Source organism: Pteropus medius, unplaced genomic scaffold, assembly GCF_902729225.1.
Source record: "Pteropus medius unplaced genomic scaffold, Ma_sr-lr_union100, whole genome shotgun sequence".
NCBI classification, from domain to species: Eukaryota; Metazoa; Chordata; class Mammalia; order Chiroptera; family Pteropodidae; genus Pteropus; species Pteropus medius.
This window is the reverse complement of record NW_024340696.1, coordinates 32728330-32755731: the sequence shown is the minus strand read 5'-3', so window position 1 is coordinate 32755731 and position 27402 is coordinate 32728330. Positions and strand designations below refer to the sequence as shown.

The window sequence follows — 27402 nt, the reverse complement described above, 5'->3', positions numbered from 1 at the left end:
ATTCTTAATATATATGTTTATTGTTATAAAATTTCCTTTAGAACTGCTTTCTGTACATCACATAAAATATGATATGTTATATTTCCATTTTCATTTGTATTGAGATAATATTTTTTATATGTGCCTTTTGCTTTCCTTTTGTTCCATTGGATATTTGGAAATGTGTTGTTTATTTTCTACATATTTGTAGATCTCACTTTCCTCTTGTTGTTGATTTCTAGTTTCACATCATTGTGATCAGAAAGTTGGTATGATTTCATTCTTAAATACACTAAGATTTTTTTGTGTCCTATCATATGCTCTATTCTGGAGAATGTTTTGTGTGCCCTTGGGAAGAATGTTCATCTGCTATTAAGTAGAATGTTCTGTTAAATTTATTTGTTCTCAAGTATGGTTTAATTTCAATGTTTCCTTGTTGATTTTCTGTCTGGATGACCTATCCATTGTTGATAGTTAAGTATGGAAGTGTCCTGCTATTATTATATAGTTATTTCTTCCTTAAGACCTGTTAGTATTTGCTTAACATTTCTTAATGCTCAGGTGTTGGGAGTGTATATAGTTACAACTGTTATATCTTCCTCATATGCTGAGGATTTTTTCTTGATATAATGGCCTTCTTTGTCTCTTGTTACCATTTTTGGCTTGAAGTCTGATATCAAAAAAGCAGTTTATGCCTGCTTTCTTTCGTTTTCTGCTTGCTAGGAATATCATCATTTATCCCTTCACTTTGAGCTTATGTGTGTCTTTAGCATGGAAATCAGTCTCCAGCAGGCAGCATATGGTCAAGTTTTTTGGTTTTTGTTTTTTTGTTTTTTTGTTTTTTTAATCTCATTCATCCACTCTATGAATTTCAAATGGAGAGTTCAATCCAATACAGTTAGAGTGATTATTGCTATAAAAGCTTATTACCACCATCTTACCTTTTACCTTCTGGTCATTTTGTATTTCCACTGTTTCTTTTTCCTGCTGTTTCTGTCTACCTTTGAAAATTAATGGTTTCCCATGGTGATTTGCTCAGGCTCCCTGCCTCCCTTTTTTAATGTTCCATGTCACTGCTCTAGATTTTTTGCTTTGTAGTTACCATGAGGCTCGCAGAAATAAAATAGTCCTTTTTCTGCTGATAGCAACTTACCTTCATTCACTATAATGATTCTACCCTTTTACTATTTTTTACTTCTCTTTTATATTTTTGTTGTCACAAATTACCTCTCATTATACTGTGAATTTGTTAGCCAATTGTAGTAGTTATAGTTTAATACTCCCTTTAGCCTTTATACTATAATTGTTTAGCACTCTATTTATTCAGATGATAAACATTCTGAATGTATGTTTATCATCTTTATCAGAGTTCTGTGTACTTTTATTTTTTGTGTGTCACCAATTAGTATCTCTCCATTTCAGCATGAAGAACTCCTTTCAGCCTTTCTTGCAAGGCAGGTCTACTGACGGCGAACTCTCTCAGCTTTTGTTTGTCTGGGAAAGCCTTTATTTCTCCTTCAGACCTGAGGGATAACTTTGCTGGAGAGAGTATTCTTGGATGGCAATTTTTATCTTTCAATACTTTGAATATGTCATTCCATTTCCTCCTGGCCCATGGTGTTTCTACTGAAAAATTTTGTCTTCATAGGGACTGAGATGAGGACTGAGATGAGGTAACAGTAAAACTGTTACCTGGAAAAAGCAGGGATGAAGGAAAGGTTAGACAGAGAACTAAAGCAAGTTTTAAGATGCTTCTTTTTTTGTACCAAAATATTCCTCATACTGAAAGAGAGAGAATCCCACCTGAGAGGTCAGGATTTTGACAGAAATCAATCCAATCTAAAGGAGCTTAAAGACAGTTGTGGTTCTCCCAAAGCTCCACAAGATCCTCCAGTCAAGCTCTGTCACTGCAGTTCTGGTTCCAGGTGTAAACTCCCTTCAGCCCATCTTTGAAACATATATAAAGTCTGGATAAGCACCAAAAAACAACAACAAACAACAACAAAAAAATCCTAAACCCCACAACTAGCAAAGGATACCAAGAGTAAACAAAAGCAGACATTTTGTAGAGGGGAAACAAAATTTGAAGAAGTGGCTAGGAAGGGGGGAAAGTTTCCCCGTTTTTGTTTTGTTTTGTTTTGTTTTTTGCTTTTTGCCTGCATTGTCCCTGGATCCAGGCTCAGTTGAAGAACAGTACTGGTGCTAAAAATACAATAGATTCTTTAACCACTAGATGGCACTCCTTAACACAGCATTTTCAAGACAATTTACTGATGAAAAAAAGTATTGAAATTAAATATTATTTACATGTTCTCTAGAAAAAGCAGTCTGAGGAATACACCTTGTGCTTAGCAAAAGGAACTCACTCTATATGAACAAAAAATTATTATGAAATGGTAATAATGTATTTGTATCATATGGTAATTTGGAAAGAAATTCACATAAATTTCTCCCATTTACAACAAACACAAGCTCAGGAATTGCTTATTTTTGCTTATTTTTTCATCTTAGAAAATATGGAACAATGAAGAAAAAAGAAAATATGGAATAAAAAGAAAAGAAACTCATCTCACTTGCTTCAACACAACACTGCTATCTTTTTGACATAGCTATCTCTTAATATTCTTTAAGTATAATTTCAGAACCTACATTATTTCCGTATTCACAGGTATCTTTCATAGAGCATTCTCTACGCTTATCCATTCACTAAAGGATTTGTTCCCTAGAAGCTGATTGAAATTCAAGCCAAGGCTTTAATTATATTGTTTCATTTAATTTTCCCACAACCCAGTAAAAGGGTTATACTCAATGACTCAGTGGTATATGAAAAAAAGTTATTTCCTATTTTCTATAACCATATCATCTTATTCTCATATCCTTCTCTTATCAAAACAAAATTGTGTTTAACCTAAAGATGACAGATCTCTTTCAATGTTAAACAGTGACGAGTGAATTTCATGACAATTTATACTTCTTGTCAGGGCTGTTTCTACCCCTCAACAGATCTCTCTTATTCCTCCTTTTCAAAAGGGCATACAACAGGTCAGAAGCTTAGTGTCCACATATTGGTGGAGGGAGGTTCTTCCAGTCTGGCCTGTGTTCTCTCTTCTTGAGCTTCGCAAACCTCCACTAAGATGTCTCTTACTCTACCTGAGCATCCAGACAGATGTCTGTTGCTTGAAATTGGCCACTACTGCTGGTGACCATGCGTCTTGCTTTGCCTAAGGTCTCAAGCTCCTCCTACTCAGGAGCCTCCTTATCCCTACCCCAGGTCTCTTCTTCTCAGTAGATTCTCTTGGCACTTCATCTGTTATGAGAGCTTGGTAGATTTCTTTATATTCTAGAAAAAGTCAGACTTTATCATACACCAGCCTCTTCTTTTTTTTTCCTCAATACTCTTTGTTTACTAAAGTAGTTATATCGGTTTTTCACAGCCATGAATGTCCACAGGAACATTAGAAATTTATGCAGGATTCAGCACATTTTTTCATGTTGTGGGGCTTTCCTCACATCATAAAATGCCTGCTATCTCTGGCTTCTACCCACCCCAATATATTGTGACAACAAAAATACTCCCACACATTTCTAACTGCCACTCAGAACCACTTCCCTAGCACCACTTAAAGTCTATGGATAGCCAAGGGCACTAGTCAAGACCCATCCCACCAAACTCTGTCCTTGGCCAGTTCTGCACCATTGCTGTTCTGCCATTGGGTCACCATGCTGCTTTAATTTTAATCATTTTGTGAGATATTTTAGGTTAGGTTCTCCCAAGAAACAGACTGAGATTTGTACGCAGGTATGGGACATGCTCTAAGAAACAATCCCTGTGTGAGTGTGAAGGAAGCATGACTGGGCAGAAGGAAAAGTTGGACTGCAATGCAGTTACAACTAAAACCACAAATGATCAAATAGGGAGCTAAGAAGCTGAGATGGCCTTCAGAATTGTTCTAATGTGAAACAGTTTTGCTGCTACAGATGCAAATACCGGGTGGGGTAACATTTGTGTAACTATAACTGAAGGAGGTGCTACCTGCACTGTAAAAAATCTTTTGATTTTTCCTGAATTAGTTTTTTTTTTTTTAATGAAATAATAGCAGAAGGAAGATGGAGTCTGTCTTAGTCTATTCAGGCCGCTATAGCAAAATACTATGGACTGGGTGGCTTATAAACAACCAACATTTATTTCTCACAGTTCTGAAGGCTGGGAAATTCAAGATGCTAACACCAACAGGTTCATGTCTGGTGAGGACCTGCTTCCTTGGCTGTCTTCTCCCTGTAAGCTCACATGCAGAAGGGGCAAGTGAGCTTTCAAGTACCTGTTTGATATGGGTGCTAATCTCATTCATCACCTTCCAAAAGCCCTGCCTCCCAGTATCATGACCTAGGGGTTAAGATCCAAACATATGAATTTCAGGGGGACACAAGCATTAGTTCATAGCAGTATACTCCTTCACTATAATTTGATTATGTAGGGCAGGTGAAATAAGGTAGAATGAGGAAGGTACAAGAGATTTGTAGACAAAGCTCTGTGAAGAACTTTGTTGGTAGCTGACCAATTTTGAACATGTTTATTAATTTTCCTTTTTAAGTAAATTTTTCATATTAAGGAATTATTATAATCCTATTACAGATCAGAAAATTGAGGATCAGAAATTAAGTGAATGTTTTTCAATCTCTTACAGTTAGTAGAAGAGCCTATTTATTCTAATTCTCACCCTTTTGTGACCAGAACCATCTTTCTATATTTTCATATTAAGCAAGATATTAAATTTCAGTAGGAAACTAAAATATTAAGTATGAAATATTAAATCTTCACTATCCCCCTTGCACTCAAGTTCTGGAGCAGGCTCAGCATGTGCTGGATCATCGTCGAGAACCAATGTCAGAGAGAAACCCCACCTCCCTCTGTAAATATACATGTGCACCAAGACATTTCCTGTCTCAAACAGGATCCTGTACAATTAGCTGATAATAGCAAGGAAAGGGACAAGACATTAAATGCCTACCTGTGAGAATGTGCCTAACACTCTCTTTCAATGTCATTTTCAAGAGCCTTAGCATCATTACCTTTTACATTTTTAGTAACAGATCCTAATTCCTTAATGGTCTTTTATAGAGATGGATGTGTCTGATACTTTAAAAAACAAAACTTAAATGTCAAAGACATAACCAAATTAATATAGTTAAAAAAATACTTTATAGGTGGAAAATGTTCTAATCTATAGTTTCACAACAGTCTGAGTTTGACAAGAATCAATCTATTAAAGATACTACCAAATTTGGGGTATAATTTAATGTAATGATTATATCCCATTTAGATATGTTTGGACTGGTATGGTCAAAGCCAATAACCTACATTTTTAACATCTTGGGTATGTAGCAGTAGCCCACACTCCAATCATTTTCAAGTCTATAATTGCTTGAGCTTCACTATCTGCTTGGGGCTGGCAATAATATAGCTTGGTTTTGTCCACTGAGCACCTTTATTTATGCAAAGACCCTCTTACCGGCAAGCTCCACGTAGTCCCACCTCCAGGCCCTTCTACCTAAGGATCTTGGGAATGGAGGCCAGGGAACCCTGAAAGCCTTTTGAACTACTAGAAACTAGACTGAGGTGAGTGCGGCACTTACCTTGGGTGCAAATGTAAGGAGGCACCAAAAACACAGTATTGAAGATAAATAATATTTTAACGCAATATTTAAAAACAATTCATGTAAAATCCATGATAAATGAAATATTCAAATTTTAAATATTTATTTTCCTTTTGCCTCAGGTGCCAATATGACCTTGCATAGCAATTATTTAAAATTTTGATTTGATAACACTTTACAATATTCTTGAACTTTCTCCAGCATTTCTCCATCTTTTGTTAATGGAAGGGATTTAATGCATTCCAAACCCAAGTTACCCACTTTCTTTCCAAGTCCTCTGAAGTTTGCCCAACACAAGGTGACATGAAACAGAAGCCTGTAAACTTCAAAATATACCTCTTTGACAGCGTTTTGTCCTGTCACTGAGACACGGGTCCTAAGGCAGCAAACAAGCTGTCATTCATATTTACATTTTAATATAAATTTGCATTTCATGTGTCTTTTCTGAACTTTTCTATCACTTTAGAACTCGAGTCTAAAATTATCTCCTGCAGTTCTTGAAATGTGTGACTCATTTTGAAAAATATTCACATAAGGACTACCTTTGCTGCCTGATCTGTGTTCTCTGAAAGACACTGTGAGCTACTTGTAGTTCACCTACTTTTTGTTTATACCTTCATAACACCTCACATGGGCTGGCACATGACTATTGAAAACCCACAATCACTTTCTTCTGGATCCAAGAATGCATCTCTTTGCTTCTTGGCACATGTATCTTTGGAGTTTGTGACAGGACAATCAATGATCTCATCTTTTTCATTGATGAGATGTTACTGATCACTTCTTATAGTTTTACCTCAACTAGGAAATGTTCATGTAACCTTTTAGAAATGTTGCTTTCATCAGTATTTCTCCACTTTAAGGAATCTCTGCTAGCAGAAGAATGTGAAGTTACGCAGCATTTGGAAGTATTATTCAAAGCTGCAGATGACAAACATTTCTTTGAACTCTCATCTCTAAAATGCATGAGAATTTTCATTCTACTACATAATTCATTCATTCAATATTAGGTGCCTATTCTGTGCCAGACACTGTTACAGAGCTACAGTAATGACTACACACACTTCTGTTTGTTTTTAACCTAATATTTACACAATTTAGCAGAAGTAGAAAAAAAATTTCCCAAATCCAAGAGCAAAATTGATCATCCAAATGGGCCAATTATTGCTTTAAATACCACAAGTCATGGTTACACATCCTGGGAAGATGTGTGCTCCAGTTTGAGAAAGTTTTTGGTTAATTCACGGAATACAAAGCCAACAGTGAAGTTAATATTTACTCTGGATGAAAATACTTGGGAGTACCATAAGAACCAGCTTGTCTTCATTTCCATATCATTAGGTTCTGCCTAATTCTGAAAATGACATTCTGAACTGACAAAGGTGGAAATCTACTTCAATACCTGCAGAAAATGTATAAAATTTGACTTTAAAAAACACAGGTGAGGGGGAGGTGGAATCATTCTTGACACTTCCAAGTGAAGTCTTCATTGACTTCATTGCTTTTCTTAACCTTAACTGAACCTTAAATACATCTGCTGATCAGCTTCAAAAAGGATCTCTCCTTAGGAAATGCAAAATATCACATAACACAAACTTTTGGACTTCTCTCTGCATAAAAATGCTAACATGATTGCCATTCCTTTTTATTGGTCTAGTGTCAAGGCTGGTAAAAAGTATTAAATTCTTCAATAATAGTTTTGTCTTATTTGGTTTTATTATTTACTTATTTGGCGAGGCAACCCTTGGTTGACCTCACAGATTGCAAGGAACTTGTCTGCTTACAATCACTTAATATTTATGCCTACAGCACCTGGTCTTCCTAGGTGGTCTCCCATTCAAGTACTAACCAGGCCCAACCCTGCTTAGCTTCTGAGATCAGACAGCATCGGGCTTGTTCAGGGTAGCATGGCTGTAGACTTATTTGATTTTAATCACAAGGTCTGACTCCAAAAATAAACGTGGGATTGATATTGCTGTTTGTGGGTATGTGGTATATGTACTTTTGAATGGAGGCAGCTATTTGTAATAGCACAAGTCATTTCTCATTGTAGTTAAGATTCAATCCTCCAAAACTGCAATGACTAATCCTGACTCTCCTACCTGGAATCCCCAAGTCATTCATTCCAAATTATTATAAAGAAGGTTTCATGTGTGCATGAACGTGGACGTGTGGTTCTCTTATAGACAGTGTACGATCCAAGAATTTGGATCCCTTTGGACTAGTTAATTAGAAACACAGAGGAACATCATGAGATACAAACTTCCTAACTATAGGACAGTGGTTCTTAATCAGGAATTTGTATCACAATCACCTGAGTCACTGGCATGAAAATTCAGATTGAGGCTCAGTATTTATTAACGTAAACTGAGAAAGGCCTAGAAGTACATACCTTTTAATGACTCCACAGATGGTTCTGATTAGAATACTATAATAGGACTAAAGTCTACTTCATTCCTGACTAAAATATGGGATTCTGATTTTGTTAAGATTTAAATTTATCATGCCTGAAGGCTAGAATGCAGGTTTAATGTTCTAATCACCTCAGTCTAATATTTTATATGAATGATAACACTTAGAATCCAAAAGCTACCATTGTTGCCAGTATAGAAATTCTGAGTTATTCCAATTCCTCGTATATAAAACCACACCTGAGCACTGTAGCAGCCTATCTTCAAGTCTGGAGTGAGAGGTAGATCTCTTTCCAATACCAGATGATTTAAATATGTGACCTTCTTCCCACCAATAAGAGGAATTGAACATTTTACATTTGAAATTTTAAGGTCAGTTTATTAAGTTCAATGATGAAAGCTATCAGAAGAATATTCTCCTGAAAATTTTTTTCTTAGAAAAAAAGAAAGGAAAATCAACACCCTCTCAGCATAGCCACAGATGCTGTGGCAGTCAAGCCTCTCTGCAGACAGGGATAATCCATTAGTCGGTCAAGTCACTCTCTGGATCAGCCGGATTGTAGTCTGGATCATCCTCATCATCCTCCAGTTCCAAGTCATCCATTTCCTGGAACAAAGACTCATCTACCTCCACATTGTTTCCAGCTGCAAAAGACAAAAGATAGTTCAAGAACAAGGTTGAAAGGGCAGATGCTAGAGGATCCCCAATTGGCAACATGGACATGACGGAAGACTAATGAAGTGCAGAACTCTATCCAGGGCGCCAGTGGAGGTGTGACAGTATGGAGCACAGTTTAAGAAACAGACACAGGCCATAAATTCCATGAGAACAGGGAATTTTTCTATGCTGTTCTCTGCTGTATATCCTCAGCAGCCAGGACAGTGCTTGGCTTATAACAGGGGTACGGCAGTATTTATGAATGGATGGATAATGGATAAAGACTGAAACTGGTAAGAGTTAGGATAAAGAGAAGAAGGAAAGCATAAAGGACTAGATGCTCCAAAGATAGGAGTGGTATGAAATATAAGATTTTTGGTTACAAAGCAAGGGGAGTTCCAAATTTGAGGTTTTTATAGAGCTCCATGACAGACCAAAGAATACAGTTTCCATAGATTGATGATGCTAAAAATTTGAGGAAGACAGGTTACCTAAGTCACAGTGGCCTGGTTTACTCGTTGTGAGAGGCTAATGTGACCATAATTGTTTATCTATTGCTATCTTTGACTTTGTTTAAGTTATCAGAAAACTTTAAAGAATACGTTACTATAGTTGAATGTGTAAATTGATCAAACGTTAGAATTTATTCTTCAAAATGTATTTCTTTACACTCTTGGGAGGAAAGATTAAGTTATCTTTCTGATTTTCATGGTTTAATATGAAAAGCAGTACAATATGTACATGTAGAATTCTAATATTATCTTACCATCCTCCAAGAACTGGATATCGGAAGTGTCAAGATTATGATCTGTTTCAAATAGCTGTTTCCCTAAAAGAAATAAATATGTTTAATTTGAATAGCATAGTTTCCTCTCTCTTCTCTACAACTCTTTAAAAAGTATAAGAACACAAGAAAACAAGTCTGAAAACCTGTTTTTCTATAAATTTCAATAAGTTTATAAACCCAGCTAAGAGTGTGCATTACAATGGAAAAAGTGATAACCTAGTCTGCCTTAGAGTCCTAGAAAAACAAATGAGTGTGACTCTACTTCTAAGGTTTATGATCCTGAAAGTCATGGTAGCTGGATCTCAAGATCTATCCACTGCAATATTTAGATCAAAGATAATCCATAAATATGAATTATAATTATGCATGAAGATACATCATTATGTAGAGAGAATACTTCCTCTTTTTGTCCTAGATGCCTAAGTATATTATTTTCTTATAGAAATCTGTCCAAATGATTCTCTTGCTATATAAAGAAGTAATGCGGTGCAGAGGGGTTTGGGGAAATGAAAATAGGGAGGAGTCATACCACTTAATTTATTTTTTCCTGCTTGCTCTTCTTCTTTCATTCGTTTCTTTTTAATTTCCAAGAGTTCTGCATCAAACTTGGCCTTCCAACTTAAGAAATTCTCAATTGTAACAGGTGTACCATGAAATAATTGCTTAGAAAATAAAAAAGACATGTCACCAGATAAATGAGATAAGTCAAAAAAAAAATAAGACCTAATAATCTAGACAAATGAATCTGGCCACTTAGAGGAAAAGCACAGAAAAAAATTTTTCAAGTTTTGAAATATTTAATCTGATTTCTGCCTACACTGGCTACTCTCATTGGTTTTGGCCATCTACTCTGGAAAAGTCCATTTTTAATTTTTATTACAGAAATCAAAGACAATATGCAATGTATCCCCATTGATATTCACTACTAAAAAGAAAGTTGTTTCTGTCATTATTCATGTTTTGAATACACATCAATTTACAACCCTAGCACACAGCTTATCTTTCCACTTCAGTTCAGAATTGGACGATTTCTTTACTTGAGGAAATACAGTTGTGTGCTGCCTAACATTTAGATCATGGATGGACCAACTACAGCAGCCGTCCCCAATCTTTTTGGCACTAGAGAGCTGTTTGCTCTCTCACCCACCTCTCACCTGCTGTGTGGCTCGGTTCCTAACACGCAAGGGACAGATATAGGTCTGTGGCCCGGGGGTTAGAGACCTATGACCTACAGGACATTGGTTCCATAAGATTATAATGGAGCAAAAAAATTCCTCTTGCCTAGTGACATCAGAGTAGTCCTAATATCGTAGGGCAATGCATTACTCATGTGTTTGTGGTGATGCTGATGAAAACAAACCTACCATGCTGCTAGCACATACAATTATGTACGGTACATACCTGATCATGATAGTAAACAACTGTTACTGATTTATGTATTTATCATACTATCCTTTTAATCATTATTTTAGAGCATATTCATTCTACTTATATTTGCTATAAAACAGTTGACAGCAGCCTCATACATCTCAAGTTTACTGCATCATTTCTCTTATGCTTGATTTAATCTTGTGTTGTTTTACAAATTTAGTGTAACCTAAATGTAGTGTTTATAAAGTCTGCAGTAGTGTTCAGTAATGTCATAGGCCTTCATCTTCACTTGCTATTCACTCACTGACTCACATAGAGCAACTTCCCGTCCTGCATGTTCCATTCACGTTAAGTGCTCTATATATGTTTACAATTTATCTTTTATACCATAATTTTATTATACATTTCCTATGTTTTGATATAGAAATACTTATTTATTACATACATAAATTATGTTATAACTGTCTACAGTATTTGGTACAGTAACAAGGTGAAGCAATAAGGCTGTATCATATAGACTAGCTATATAGCAGGTTATAACATCTAGGTTTGTGCAAGTGCACTCTACGATGGTCACATAATGAAGAAATAACCTGATGATGCATTTCTCAAAACATATATCATTGTTAAGCCATGCATAACTATATCTAAATCACCTTGGTGAGGACTTTATAATTCCAAACTCTATACCATAAGCGAAGTAATTTATATTTCTTAATCTTAGCTGCATGAACTTTATTAACTTATATTAACTGATTATTAATCATTACTTGTGTTATGCCACAAACTAAATGAAATACTTCTAAAATTTTACTCAGTAAAGCTTACAAAAATTTACTTTGGTTTATTTTTGTGATTTCCAAAAAAGTTACTGAAATTTTCAAAAATAAAAAAAACAAAAAACAAAGAACCAAATAACCAAAAAAACCTAAATTTGGAAAATAACAAAAGAAAATATGGCTTTTAATATACCTTTTCAGCTTCTTCTGCTTCTTTTTCTTTTTTTTTCTTTTCTTCTTCTCTTCTAGTTTTTATTTGATCTACTATTTCATTTAATTTTTCTTGCACAGCTGTTACTAAAGTAAAGATCATCACCATACCAAGGTTTTCTTCTGCCTATGTAACCAAAAAAAAAAAAAAGAGGTTGTAGTGAAAAGCACACTTCTCAAGAAAAATTAAACAACTAACCAATAAAAAAGTGTTTCAGCATAATCACTAAACTCCATACATTTACAATATGATTACTAATTCAGCTACACTGTAAGTTTAGACACTTGGATAAATGATCATTTAAGAATTGAGCATTATATAAATAACAATATCTTAAGTCTGAAAAGTCATGTGATTTGCTATATCCAACCTAAAACATATATTTTAGTAACTTCTGTTTAATAATTATAAATGTAGGTAGAATTCAGAAAAACTTTCCTACAGTAGTTAGCAACATCAGTTCTCCAGCATGTTTTCATTATTTTAGTTCCTTTGGGTATTTTAAGAGCTGTGACAATGAACTGAACTTTGAAGCTAAAGGAATTTTCTAACATAGTATAAAAATAAAGAATGTAGTTACTTTTGTGATTTACCTTTATCTATCTTTTTTTCTTTTGATTTTTCATAGTTTAAAACAAAATATGAAACCACCTCTGACTCACGAAACGGATATAATTTAAAAGCTACTTGGAAATTGGTTATTTGAAGGCAGAATAAAATAAAACAAGATTATCTTATTTATCCATAGAAATAAGATAAGCGTTCCAAGGAAGCAGACAGAAAGAAAAAAAAATCCAAAATATACAAGCCAGAATCTCTGTCCTAGAAGCAGAAGAGATTTCCAAGTCTTCCTTTGACAGGGCTGGCTCAGCAGCATTTGACTGACATTTTATCTCCTGGTTCTCCATGAATATTAGGTTTCAAGCCAGCTCCTATAATCCTCTTCAACGGAGCTTCTCTGTGGTGTTTCCATGCTAACCATCCTAAATCTGACTCTCTAAGCAAACCTCTCTCCTGAGTGCCAAACCCATACAAAAACGGCCCCAGTGCCCAGTGACTTGATGTCCCACAAGCATCTCAACACAGAAACCATCCATTTTTTCCACAAAGTCTATTTCTAACTTCTCCACCTCAGAATCATACCACCATCCACCCAAATGGAACATTCCCATTCCATCCTAAGCTCTATCACTGGCTCTTATCTATTCTTAGATATTTAAATTTACCTACTGTACTGTATCAACACTATCATCAGGACATCATCATCTTCAGCTTGGAATATTACAAGAAATTCCTAACTGGTCTTCTTAAAACCTCTGGTCTTGTCACCCGTGACATAAACTTCTCTGATCAGTCAATGCACACACAAAACTGATTTAGTCAGACTCTTGCTTAAAAACTCCTCAATAGATTACCAAACTAATCAGGAGTGAGACCATACTGTCTAAACAGGTTAGAAGACCCTTTGGGAATTAACCTCTTCAATTCCATCACATATAACCACCAACCTCAAATTTGAAGCTCAAGTAATTTAGTATTCTGGAAAAGAAATAATAATTTCTCTTCTCTGTCATTTCCATGCCCCTTAAACAAGCTTGTTCCTCTACTCTGAAACTTTCTACTCACTTACTGCTTGGCAAACTCTTTCTTCAAGTCTCAGCTTCCTCTTGGAAGCTTCTCCAGTGCCTCAAATCTATGTCCACTCATATAATTCTATACTGCACCCGCCACTGCATTTTTCACACGAGATAATGATATCCAGTTTGCTAGCCCATATTACTCATCAGAGTATAAAAATCTATGAGAAAGGGTATTGTGTCTCTCTTGGTCAGTTATCTTAATGCTTGATACATTTCAAAAACAAATCCCAGTAGAATCTCTTTTTAAAAAGTTAAGTATTCCAATAGAAAAGCAAAAACAAACAAAAAGAATCATTCATATGGAAAATAGACAACTAGAAGTCATATGAAAAGATTTCCACATCACCAACTAAAGAATTTTAAATTATGAATATACTATTTTCATCTTGTCATCATTTTTTTTCTTTCTAAATGTGGGCTGACACTCCCAGTGGCTTTAGTGGTACAATTGTTTTGAAAGTGTGTATGAAATTAAGTATGAATAACCTTTAATCCAGCAACACTAGCTCTAGGTAACACAGGACTAGTATGCTCATCAGTAATTCATTCTTTAAATTAAAAAATATATATTTGAGTGTCTACTATGTACCAGGTACTGGGCATTCAATGGAGATTCTGCTCTACGGATTTGCAAATAGTGATATATAAAAACGTTCAAAAAAAATCACATATTAAATCCGGCAAAACTGAGAAATAATTTTGTTTCAAAAAGGATGTGTAATTATACATACATAGAGTGAAATTCTATATAGTTATCAAAAATGATTCAGATATATATTTACTAAAGTGGACGGATGCCCAGGATTAGCATAAATTCATGTTTGCTATATCTTCTTTCATTCTTCATTCTCTAATAGCTCCAGATATTTAAAAAATATCAGCCTTCAAAAGACCAATAGTCCTTGAAATACACAAGTCGTGTTTAAGGTGGAAACATGCTTCCTGTCAATTCTTCTTAGAACAAACAACACTAGGACTTCTGATTTTATGATAGAGAGTAAAGATTTCACTTGCGCTACCTACTCCCTACTCTGAAGAACCCACGAAAAACTTCTACCCAAGCAACAGATAGTTTAAATACCTGCCAAGCCCAGAGTGTGGGTAGCCCATTCCACAATAGAACTAGCCAAATAAGAATTTTCCAATACTAATTTTTATTTTCACATAACCTCCTTTCTTGGAGGAGTCATAAACGATTGTTGCTGTTTGTAAGCTTCGGGAGAAGGGAAAAAATAAATCAATCACCGGCCCTCTTCCCAGATTGTAGGCAACTAACCTACAACAGGTCAGAGGAATTGGAAGTTTTAACTTTTTTGAAAGCTGGAATTTTTAACTGCACATGGGATTGGATATTTTGACAACAAAATTGAAGCTGTGTTTATAATGGATATGAAGTGGAATTTTCATTCAAAAGGCTAATCAGCTCTCTGTTCTGCTTCTGTAAATATGCTTGCTGCATGTGCTATACTTGAAACTAAAGACTCACCTTCTCTTTGCTTGTTCTAAGCAACAAATTTAACTGTTTGTACCCCCTAGCAACTCCCACACTTTGTAGCACTTTGTAACTGCCAGTAGCCCAGAGCAATTCCTACCCTTATAATGCAATGTTACTACCTGCAACCACAGCAACCACAGCAACTACCTTCACTTTGTAGCGGCCTGAATTCAAATTATCCAATCAGGCCATGCCAAAAAGGTCTATATAAGGGATGTTGCAACTGAGCTCCCGCCCCAGATCTTGAGAACACTAGCTCATCTGGGTCCACCGGCGTCATAAACCTGAGTTCTCCAACTCTCCGAATGCTGCTTGGTTTCTTGCTGGTCTGATTTTAGATCTTTTCCCCAACAGATCATTTATACATTCATTCGTTCATACACACATGCACACACACACACACACACACACACACACCCACACACATAGACACACATACATATGCATATATATATATATATATATATATATATATATATATATATAAATAAATAAATGAATTCTGCTTGTTCAGTGTCCTAATTATACATATTTAATAGCATTTTCTGACCCTAGAAGTTAATATATAATACTTAAGGCTAATAGAATAATGCTCTAACAAAACTTGTTATTTCCTTACCTGTAATGCCAATAATTTTAAAATGCCTGAGACATCATTATCTTCTAGATTTTCCTGGGAGAATATTTCATAAAGCGGGGCTTCATCTGGGTATTTTTCACTGTAAGTAAACTTGAGGGTAGTCTGGACGGCTAACGACAAAAGATAAGAATTTGATATGAATACCTTAAAATACACAGAGAAGTCAACATCTTGGTTAAATCAGTGATTAATTTACAATGTGTCAAGAAAAGCAGAACACAGTTTCCTGCAAAGAAAAACGAAGTGAGACCAGACAGATAATCACAAATACAAACAACACATACCACAAATATAAGTGAAAATAAATCACAGGAATACCAAAAAAACACTCTAACACATGAATACATTACTGCTTGTTAGTACTCTATCACACTGCATGTCTGAGAAAAAGGATGGACAAAGTCACTCTTTTTAAAACACTCCTTAAGATGGACAAAAGGCACTGAATATAACACAGAAAAAGTACTATTGGGCTTATTTTCAGGCCTCTACATGAGCCGGTTCCCACTGCAGAAGTTCTGGCTATGGTCCTGGAGTCTATATTTCTATCTGCACAATGCCAGCAGGGGGTTGCTGAGGGGTTGCTAGATGACGTGGTTTTGAACTGAACAGTCTAAGAGGCTGTCTGAGAAACTTTTATCCTGACTCATCTATACATTCTCACTCACTCTTTGACCTGTGCCAATTCACAGATCTTACACTTGTATAGGAGTGTGATTCTTATAGGCACATCATTACAAGCTATCTCTCTGCAGCCCAGTCTAGTGAATTCTCAATTCCACCAAGCAATCTGCAACTAAGTCGATGTAATAATAATCATTTTCTGTTTAAAACTTATTAGCCATTAGCCACCATGATCCTTTGTCTAGATTTCGCCTTCAGTAACTCATGTTTTAATTATTAAAACCTCCTGATTTTGATGAATTTAAATCAAATTTAGATTTCTCTCTACAGTAGGAAAAAAAACACCTTAAAATGTGCTGGTTTGACATTTTCTTTCAATTTTTGTGTATTATGTCAACAAAGTATTTTACGAGTTAATGGATCTAAGAAAAATTGAGTGTTAGGGTCAATAAGAAATACAGTGTCTTTTGGTATTTTTCTTTCTTTTTTTTACTAATATGTTTCTAATTTTATTGCTAAAAAGTTTTTGAAAAAATTTATTGATTCTACTATATGATGTAACAAACATTCATTATAAAAAGTTAGGAATACACTAAGGTAAAAATAAATCAATAATAATCCCATCATCAGGAAGAGTTCACTGTTACCATTTTGGCATATTTAAATTATCTTTAAAGTATTTTTAAAAGGATGTTTTAAAATATCTTTCTATGCATATCTTTACATTTTAAACAAAATATAAAAAATTGCTCATGTTGTATTTGAAATTTTATATATAAACATATATAAACATCTACATATAAATGTACTATATGTAAATAACTGTATCCAACATCCTTTTAATTCAGATTTCAGTATTATCTCTCTGACGCCTCATTTTCAGTTGTACAAAACAGACTTAGAGTTATCAAGTGATACCCCTGAAATTGGTATTACATGGCAGAATTTTAGTTGACTAGCTTAATGGGTAAAAAAATCCTTGAGGTTAACATCAACTTACATAATGTTTTTATCAAATTATAATATTAACTGAACTGGACTAAAGGTAGAAATGAACTTCAGACACCCCCCGGCCCTGCCCAACATAGGCCAAGTTTAAATTAACTTACTAGTTTTATATATGCTTTATTTCAATTTGTATATTTCTCTTAGTTTTATGGTTATATAATAGCAGTTTTACCTGGTTTTATACATATATATTTAAATAATAGTAAAAAATCCATCCTGAACAGAGAACGAGTAAAACATACAGACAGGTGTTTATCCAGCCTAATTTATAACAGCAGAAATCCAGTAAACAATCTAAAAGTCCAAAGACTAAAAACAGTCATGGAAAAATAACAATTGATCAATGGAATACCAGACAACCACTGAAATATGTGTGCATGCAAAGTCGTGTTTTGGCCAAAAATCTTTTACCCTTTCTCCATGTGTTGAATTGTTAATGTTTCTGTTTTACTTTTAAATATTAAGCTTTTTGTGTCAGAATGTATCTCACTGACTCTCTCTCTCTTTCTATAGAAGTCATGTTTATACAGTACAGACAAGAAAAACAAAACGCTCTACTAGATTCTTAACAGCACCTTAGCATCTCTACACCTGCCATGCCTGCATAATGAGTAAAATTCCTGAGGGAGGCTTAAAAAAACCCCAAGTAGTTTTGCTTAGACTTACTTTCATCATTTTCTCCAGCCTCAGATGTCACAGTAATGGTGAAGCTAGTTGGATTTTCTGATAATACTGCAAGAAAATATACACAAACGCTAAGTTATTAAGATGCTTCCTAACACAGACTGCTTTTCCTTATTAGCAAAATATCACTGCCCAGTCTGAGAAACTGATTCATAGCCTGAATTTCCATTTCCACAAATACAAACTAAATATAACATTCAAATGATAAAAGATATCCATCAATTTTCTATTTGAATATCAGGTTGTCTTTATTCTGGAAATACCTATAGTAGATACCCTCCTGGAGTTTTATCAAATTAATTAAGTAATTTATCTTTTAATTCAAAATTTCCACCTATATATGGAAGGTTACATTCTAAAGTATTCTAAAAGGGAATGACAAAAAAAAATTTGACGTTTCTCATTAAAAACTACCCACTGATAAATATTCAGTATCATCACTAATTTTTATTCTTAAAATTTCTGAAATATAATTCAGAATCTCCATGACAAACAGTAAATATTAATTTGTTAGAGTTTCTGTCTTCTAGCTATCTCTTTCTCCCACATCATCTCTAGAACCAAACTTTATTCTTTCACAAATTATTGAGCCTCTACAATCTTTCATGGAATTACAAAATTAGCCATAAATCCAAATATCATATTGCTTACAATTTGTTAAACATGACATGACACATAAATCAACATTTACACAAATAAGCTTTATATACCATTTTACATCTCTCTTTTGATACTATATATCTGTTTATTATCCATTCCACAAGAATACTACAGAGACTCTATGAGAGCTCCTAGATCAGTACCTGGCAGTATGTAGAAACTCAATACATTTTGGCTCAATGAAAAAGCTAAACTAATAAAATGAAAGAAGAAAACCCAAAACAAGGAAAACTTGCATTCAGAACCATTATAAGAATAAACAAGGAAAATTCAGGCCACCCATGATAAGTCCTGAATCCGTGAGAAATACCTGTGCCTCACTCCAGGTGTGGAAAGCACTGGCCTCTGTCAAGGTTGGTAGAAATGAAAGAGTGAAGGGATTCATGGAGAAGTCACTATGAAAACTACTCAGCTTTTCCTCCTCCAGAACTTCTGAGGCCTTCATAAGTATTCATGAATATTCAAATTTTCAAGACATATGTCTTCATTTTAATTGAAGTTTAAAAGTGCATGAAGCAAAGATGAACCTCTATAATTACTAGAAAGGTGGTATTTGTTGGGAAGATAAAGACTCATTGGATTTACATTTTCATATGCCTCAGGCAGGCCAGCCCAGCTGAAAAAGTCCATGAAAGGAAATTATAATAAAGCTTTTACAATATGATCAGCCCTACCTTTTTTTAAAACAAAAGTGTGTAAAATTATGTATTTCATTCCTAGTTCTTTTCATAACCAACTTTAGCATTAACACGTAACGAAATGTAAACACTGCAACTACAGAAATAAAGATTTAACTGAATGACATTCCAACTTACTTTCTAGAGATCACCTATAGGCAATAACAAGAGCTAACATTTATTGAGCATTACTTTGTGCCTGTGCTGTGCCCTGCATTTACAAAGAAATCTGTTAATTTTCACACGAAGATCATGATTTTATACTGCTACCACATTTCACCAAACTTAAGAGGCCATGAAGTATGAGATTAACTCTATGTACCACTAAGAAAGAAAAAAAGCTGCTGTGCTGTCAATCACTTATCTGATATCTTTTCGCAACACACTGAGCTTCTAAAAATTGCATATGGTAAATGAGGACAAGGGGGTGCTAGCAAGAACATCACTGAACTGCCTAACTTTGGGAGCCTGATAGAATAAGGAGGCAAGATGAACAAGAAAGAAGTGACAAACTATAAATCCAGGCATGTTCAATAAAAGCATGGGAATGAAAGAACTGTAGGGCTAAAGAGTTACTGAACAGAAAGAGGAATTTCAGAGGTCAAAATTTTGAAGATGGCATTTCCAAGGTGCGGCTATACCCCCATATAGTTGAAGAAAATGGAAATCAAAACCGTTTGTTGATAAAGACAAGAAATTATGAAGCCACATTAGAAGAATCAGCAATAACTATGGTAAATATCTAGTAAAGAGTATCTTATATTTAACAGTTATAAAGTATTTATATTTACATAATTCTTCATTAAAGAGATATGAAAATTGAGGATTGGAGATTATTGATTTGTCTAAGGACATAGAGCTAATAATATTCACTACACCAGGCAGCCATTGTGAACCAGGAACAACAAAAAAGGGATATTGGAGAACACTGCTAACTAATATCCCCCAACATCCACTCTCCCCTTCTTCCAGTTACACCATTTTTAATTGAGCATACTGACTATCCAGAATAAAGACTACATTTCCCAGCCTTCCTACCGGTTAGGTCTCACCAAAAGACTAAGATCCAGTTGATGAGATGGAAGCAAATAAGTCCTCTGACAGTTTCCAGGAAATTTCCTTAAGAAATGCTGTCTTTTACTCCCCCCCCCCCATCATTCCTTTAGCTATCCTACTGCCTGGAAAAGGAATGCTGCCATCTTAGGGGTGACAGAAAACTAAGAAGCCTGAGTCTTTGAGGAATTCTTAGACTAGAGCTATACAACTACCTTTTATATGCAAGAGCAATAAACTTTCACCTTTTTAAAACCAGTCATTTGAGATTTTATGTCACAGCTAAACTCAATTTACACACACACACACACACACACACAGACACAGACACGCACACACCATGGAAAGGGATAATATTACAAAGCTTGGAGGTGACTAAAATAGAGATGAGAAAGTTACTTAATTAGATTTGCAAAGATGAATGATTCCTGAGTTATGATGAAGAAATAATCCCATTCCGGTGCATTACTATTGAGTTGGGGTAAACAGAGGAAAGATTAGCCTTCACTAAAGATACTAGATTTAAGTGTATCAAATACTTTTAAGAATAAGAGTAAGGTTGTTGTGCATAGTGGAAGGAATCAGTGGAGGGGCAGAAGTGGTAGGTGATACAGGGGAAGATGAGGTTAAACTGGACAGAATTAAGATTTTGTCAAGAACAGAGATAATGGGGATAGAGGCTGAAAGGTACACTAAGGGGACACATAAATGACATTAAGGTTTTCACTAAGAACCAGACAGCTCATATTAAAATAAGTCCCTTTGGTTCTTAGGAAGTGTCTGTCTTAGAAAAACTGTTTTTACCATATGACTTCTGCCCCATCTCTAAGCCACAATTATGTTAAATGCTCATGGCTGCTACTTGGAGGTAATATAGGATTACGTACCCCTCTTTTTAAGACCAAACAGAGTTAAGGGAACTTGACTTTTGGTCAGCCTGAAGCAAGAGATTTTGATACATAAATGGAAATAACCAAATTCTACTACCTTAGCAAGATCTCGTCAAGTGAGGCACTACTGAAGATGAATGTGTTATCAGGAGAATCTGTTTATATTTTGGAAGACTAGTTGTTAGAAGGATTGGATCAATGTGCAATCAAGCTATAGAACAGACAAAATGAAGAAACTGTATTATGATTTGTTAAATTCACAAAAAATGCAGCACTGGACCAACAATTCTTTTCAAATAGTCAAGCAATCAATTCTGAGGTTAGGCTAGGTCTATGTGGCTAGGACTACGGTCTGGTTGGATTGTGCCTCTTCAGCATCCACAAAGGGGTCATGATGTGTTGAACAAAGGCTTCTCTGGTAAGCATTCAGCCACTAACTTTTTAAAAAAGTATTTCTACTTCCTTCATTAACAGCACTGAGCATTTACCAAATCCAATATTAAATGTAATTCAATACATAGAAAATGACCAACTCATGTTCCTCAGCAAACTAAAACAAGCAAGCTCTCCTTCTTAAAACTGGTATGAAATTATGAAAGTATGAAATCATTAACACAAAAGAAGGCTTTAAAACAGTAAACCTTGCAAATCCTCGAGATTTCGAAAGATCAAACACAAAAACATTTGTTCCAAAGTCCACTGCCTTTTCCTTGAGATGTTTCATAAAGAACATGGTAAGAGTAAGGCAAAGTTCTTAAAGAACTATAATCAAGACATCTCAATTTAATTTATTTATTGCAAGGCTTGTAGGAATGTTGACAGGAATTAGAAACAGATGGGTTCAGCTGATACTGCCGAATACTTGCCTACATCGAAGATTCATAAATTCTTTTACTACCTTGACTCGAAATCCTCAAGCACTTCTGCATCTGAACTATATCACATACTGAGCTATATGAGAACCTAGTACAACTTGAAAAGAACCACAAGATTGTTTCAGGGTTAAAAATGCATCACTTTTACAAAGGCTTATATGAATAGTATGTAATGAGGAATATTTTATGTCCAAAGAAGTGAAAAGAACAGCACATCTTATTCTTTCTTAACTCTGCCTACTACATGCCTGTTATATTTCCAATATACTAAAAATGACCATATGTCTCGATTAAAAATATATCCAACAACTGACCCTCTATTCTATTTAGACATTGACATATAAGCAAGGATAGAGAAGGGAGCCAGACTCCATACACACTCACCCAGTTCATGACACTCTCAAACCCCTCTTCACTCATCCCCTTAAAATCCTCACAGCACTGCTGTACTGCTGGTGAGAGAGAACATGAACAGGACTGGAGCTATACAGGGTAGCTGAGAGACATCTGCCTGTTGGCAAAGCAGAACAAAATTTGCTACCATTGCAAGCAGTAGTCAAAAAGAGGAGCTAAGAAAACTACGCTAAACAATGAAAGGGAGAGGGTTTGGAGCTTATAAGTTAAAATAACATAACTTACACTCTTAATTCTGACAATCAATGATAGACAACACTCAAAGAAAGGGATGGGGAACATAAATCCCACAAATCTAGCTTTATTTGATCACTTCTTATTGGCTTTATTTGATCACTTCTCAAAAACTGAGTGTAATGTGGAAGAAGCAATATTGATATGGTTATCTTGCTGCATTTTCAGAATCATCTGAATGAAGCATCGCTTAATACAGAATTCTCTTCCTTTAAGATAGATCTAAGGAATTCCTCAATATTTTTCATTAGCCCAACCTACCAAGGAATCTTCTGCTCCCCCTCATCCCAGCTAAAACTAGATATCAAGTCGCACATGTCTGGAGGTGAAGGAACAGGAAAGGAGTTCCAGATTTAACTAACGCTTAGCACCAGTCCTGGCGCTAACTTGCTGGCCGACCCAAAGCAAGCCACTTACCTTTCCTGAGCTTCTACTGCCTTGCTTGTAGCAAGAGTAGGAGCAAGAGGATGTCTAACATCCTTTCCAGTCTAACAACCTGTGAATCCTCAGTGGAACTGAACTTTGGGCCACATCATTCATTGGGCATTCTGCAGAATGCCAGAATAAAAAAGAAAAAGAAAGAAAAGAAAAAGAAAGCAAGAAAAGGACAAACTTCAGAGACAATGCTACTCAGTCTGATTCTGGGTAACCTGCACTCTGAATCCCATAAGCTTTAAAACAGCTTCATAAGAAAAAGAGATTGTACCTGAATAAAGGTGAAAATGTGAAAACTGATACCTCTTTGGTCTGGAAAGATTATTTCCACTTGCAATATCTGTTTTCGTGTTATTTCACCAAATCTCAGGTTGCTGTTAAATTACACAGAAACCAAAGTGCCCCTGATTCAATTTCAGGCCTGACACTCTCCAGGGACCTCGCTAGCCTTGCCCGGACTTCTAGATTTCAGGGAACTAGCGGAGAAAGGAAAACAGCGGTGAAGTTAAGTGCATGAATGTTTCGGGAAAACTTGAGGAGACAGTGGCGGCTGATGTGGCCACGCGGCCTCGCTGTCCCCTTCTCCATCCTGGCCTGCCGAGGGCCGCGGCAGCTCCGGCCCATCCCACTCCACCCCAGGCGGCTGCGGGTCCGCGGCCGTCCAAGTCCTACCGGTGAAGGAGTCGGGGTAGATGGCCTCCAGAGCCTCCAGCTCGTTGCGTTGCTCCTCGCAGTAATCTGTCATCGTGGCCCTCGCCGCTGCCCATGGATCGCCCAGGTACCCAGGCGGCGTGCTGCACGGGGACCGCGGCCGCGCCGGGACAGAACGCAGCGGCCGGCGAGCGCAAGCGCAGAGTCCCCGGCTGGGAGGCCCGGGGCCCAAAGCCAGGCCGGGCCTGCTGAGCAACGGCCTCGCGCCGGCTCCGCCTGCTCCCTAGTTCCGCGTTCGACTCGTTCGGCCTGGACAGCGGGGCTCTGAGAGGCCGCCGGTCCCACGCCCGCCTCGGATTGGCGGGGAGGGTGAAGGCGCCCGGTCTGGCATTCGTCACGGACACCTAGGGTCGGTTCCTGGGTTTTGCAGGGCCGGAGCCGGGGAAGCCCCTCAGCTGGGCATCCTCGCTCGATGTGTCTGGGCTGGAGGACGGCCTCGCGCGCCGGGGCGGTACAGGGCTGCGGGTGGAGGCACCGGCGACAGGGAAGGGGGGAGGCGCGGCGACTTTCGTCGTTTCCGGTTTGCAACTCTACGTCCTGGTGGGCCCGACACATGTGTCTCCCAGGGTCGGCTGCTAGTGGGGTCCCGGTGCTTCTATGCTTCACCAGCCTCCGGGGCCCGTGGCCCACGGCAGTCGGGCGAGAAGCGGAGAACGGTGTAGGGTCCAGTGAGCAGAAGAGCAGGAGCTCTGCTAGCTCTGCTAGTGCGTCCCGCGGCCCGGAAGGGTCGGCTTAACTGCTGAACAGCCAGGCCAAGTGGATCCGGGGAGAAATCGACTAGAAGTCCGGAGATCTGGGTTCCAGATTCAGATTTCTAGGCTTCACTTTTGAATTTGTAAAATGAACGCGGCTGGATAAATTTAAAGACGTCTGTGATTGCGTATTTCTGTGAATTGATGAAGGGTGGAAAATCTACAATTCAAGATCCTATGTATACTGTAGGCAGATATGTGGAATCAGACTTCAAAGTTAACCAATCAGACTTCAAAGTTAATTAAAAATGTGATAGGACAAATGTGTTTGAAGATCTGCATGTAGGCAAATGGTGTAGCGAGAACAACCATCATAGGATCTGGAACCAGAAGTTAGAAGCCCTTCCTTAGCCATTTACAAACTGTATAAGCTTACAAGATCATTCCAATAGGCTGAAATAATGTACACAAAAGCAGATTGCAAATCTAAAATATACTATCAGTGCTATTAGTGATTTTTAAAATATATATAATATCCTCTGAAGCACTTCTGTTTCCTGTTGCTATTCTCTATTCATCCTTATTGCTAAAAAAAAAAGAAAAAGTTCCTAAGAGATTCATCTTAATTGTATTCATCCAAGTTTCTTCTGCAGGTAATGCTAACTCACAGTAGCTATTTCCTAATATTATCAGTCTTTAAAATTTGTTTCATTGTTTATTTTTACCTTTCTGTTTCTATGAGTTTTCTAGGCAATCTCACCAGTCCCAGAGATGCAGAATTGAGAATGCCCTACTTAAAGGTTAATCTTAATTCTGAAACAGTTCATGAGGCTAATGTTTCATTTAGTTAGGTGTCTCAAAGACTCATCAACAGACACAAATACAAACAGCCATATGAATTCTAATTTTTCATAAAATGAATTCCCTTGAAGGGAAGTGGATCTGCAGATCACTTTTTGTAGCCTAACTGATCTTGCTTCCACTCTTATCTCCTACAGTCTACTTTGACTCAACACAGCAGCCAGAGTGATCTTGCTACAATGTAAATCAGTTCACATTACTCCTTTGCTCATAACGATTAAAGCCATGTGTTTATAGTATAGGCTCTATCGCATTTGGGCCCCTGACCCTCAAGCAGCTCTTGTTACCTCTCTGACCTTATCTCTTATTGTTCTGCCACTTATTCTCTGCTCCAGCCATACTAGCCATGTTGCTGTTCCTCAAACATGCAAGGCAGGTTCTCCTCAGGTCTTTGCATTTGCTGTTCCCTCTGCCAGCAGTGCTCTTCATCTCATACCCCCATGGCTTACCTTCACCTCCAAGTCTTTCCTCAAATGTAACTTTGTCAATGAGGCTACCAACACCCTGTCCCCTTTACCCTATTTTATTTTTCCCATGGTACTTTAAGTTGTACCAGAATTACTTATGTTTATTTTCATTCATATCCCCCCTTCCCTACTAGAATATAAATTCTATAAGGGTAGTTATCTTTCTTTAACATGTTTTAGCACATAAGACAGTTTCTGAGACAGCATAGGCACACAGAAAACATATTCGGTGAACTAGTAAGTGAATTCAGTGGAATGGTAACATGGTATGGTTCTAAAAGCATTAGGCCAAGGGGTAATAAGACTGATTTACAGCCCTTCTTTTCAGTTAATTTACCATAGAAATTTAGATGAGACACACTTTCTGGGTCTTAGCTTCCCCATCTATAAAATGAGGGAGTTAAGCAAAATAATCTTCAAGATACTCTCCTGATGTGAGAATCTACAATTCAAGATCCTATGTATACTGTAGGCAGATATGTGGAATCAGACTTCAAAGTTAACCATTAACATCTCTGATCCAAGGTGTCATGGCCAAAAGAGTGTATCTATGGATGGAATTGTTTACTTTATCAGCCTTGACGCTAATATTCTTGAGCCATATAGCAGATGGTGGCCTCAATTCTGAGCAACAATAAAGTAGGGACAACACACGAGTTTTAAGTGAGGGTACACTTCTGACATTACCTTGCATGTAAGGGCAAAGTATGAAGTGGGCAGACAAGAAATAGCATTTGTCCATGTTCCTTTTTGCTCACCTAACCATGACTGTTTTGATCATTTCAATCTTCTCTTTGGCTTTTCCTTTTCCTCCCTATTCCCCCTTCTCTTCCTCTCCCTCTCTCTACACATACACACTCCTTTGCCATGGATTTGAAAGGGACTGGGTGGAGAAGGAGGAGAGATAATAAAAGAGCAAAAGAGATGAAAGAAGATGGGGTTAGTGAAATGTAATATGAATTACTTAAAATGGATAGGAAGATGAACTTGAGAGTTAAAATGGAAAATTAACATTTAAGTCAAATCACTTTTTTGGCATCCTGACAGAAAATTTAGTGCAGGTTTTAGTCAGGGATGCCCCTAAGAGTATGCAGGGTTCTGGGCAAACATTTTTGTGAGGTCTGTGTCTATATAAGCAATTTCCTTAAAAGATGTATTTTAAAAATTTATGGGCCCATGTAAGACATAGTGATTTATTGATGAAGATTTAGAATGACAGATAGAGGCACTTACGCATTTGTTTATTGTTAATCATTGTGCATGAGGATTCTCCGTTGTGTCCATGCACCATCTCTTCTTGTTCAGGTTGAAAAACCATCTCCTCACGTTCTTTAATGTCAAATGAATTGTTCCTGTCTTATTTCGTATTTCTCACCATTTAAAAGAAAAGTAGCAGAGCTGTTACTACACACATGCTATGGCTCTTTGTAATTTCTGTTTAAACACCATATTTCTTTTCGCCTCTGCAGTATCTTAATGCCGTTTATGTAA

The 27402-nt window shown here is 36.7% G+C and overlaps 1 protein-coding gene and 1 pseudogene across 2 annotated transcripts; both read right to left on the bottom strand.

The window, feature by feature from the left end:
* Positions 1-7434: 7434 nt before the first annotated feature.
* On the bottom strand, positions 7435-7553 carry LOC120609576 (uncharacterized; annotated as a pseudogene).
* Positions 7554-8396: 843 nt separating this feature from the next.
* On the bottom strand, positions 8397-24354 carry RWDD1 (RWD domain containing 1). Of its 2 annotated transcripts, none has more exons than XM_039870895.1 (7): positions 23853-24354; positions 17925-17990; positions 15606-15736; positions 11834-11977; positions 10020-10152; positions 9470-9532; positions 8397-8690 (listed from the first exon to the last, which is right to left on the bottom strand). In XM_039870895.1, the coding sequence occupies exons 1-7, from the start codon at positions 23923-23925 to the stop codon at positions 8569-8571; spliced, it is 732 nt and encodes a 243-aa protein (XP_039726829.1). In that variant the 5' UTR covers positions 23926-24354; the 3' UTR covers positions 8397-8568. The 2 variants fall into 2 exon arrangements, with proteins under 2 accessions (XP_039726829.1, XP_039726830.1); XM_039870896.1 differs by lacking the exon at positions 23853-24354 and adding an exon at positions 21320-21434.
* Between the last annotated feature and the right edge of the window lie 3048 nt (positions 24355-27402).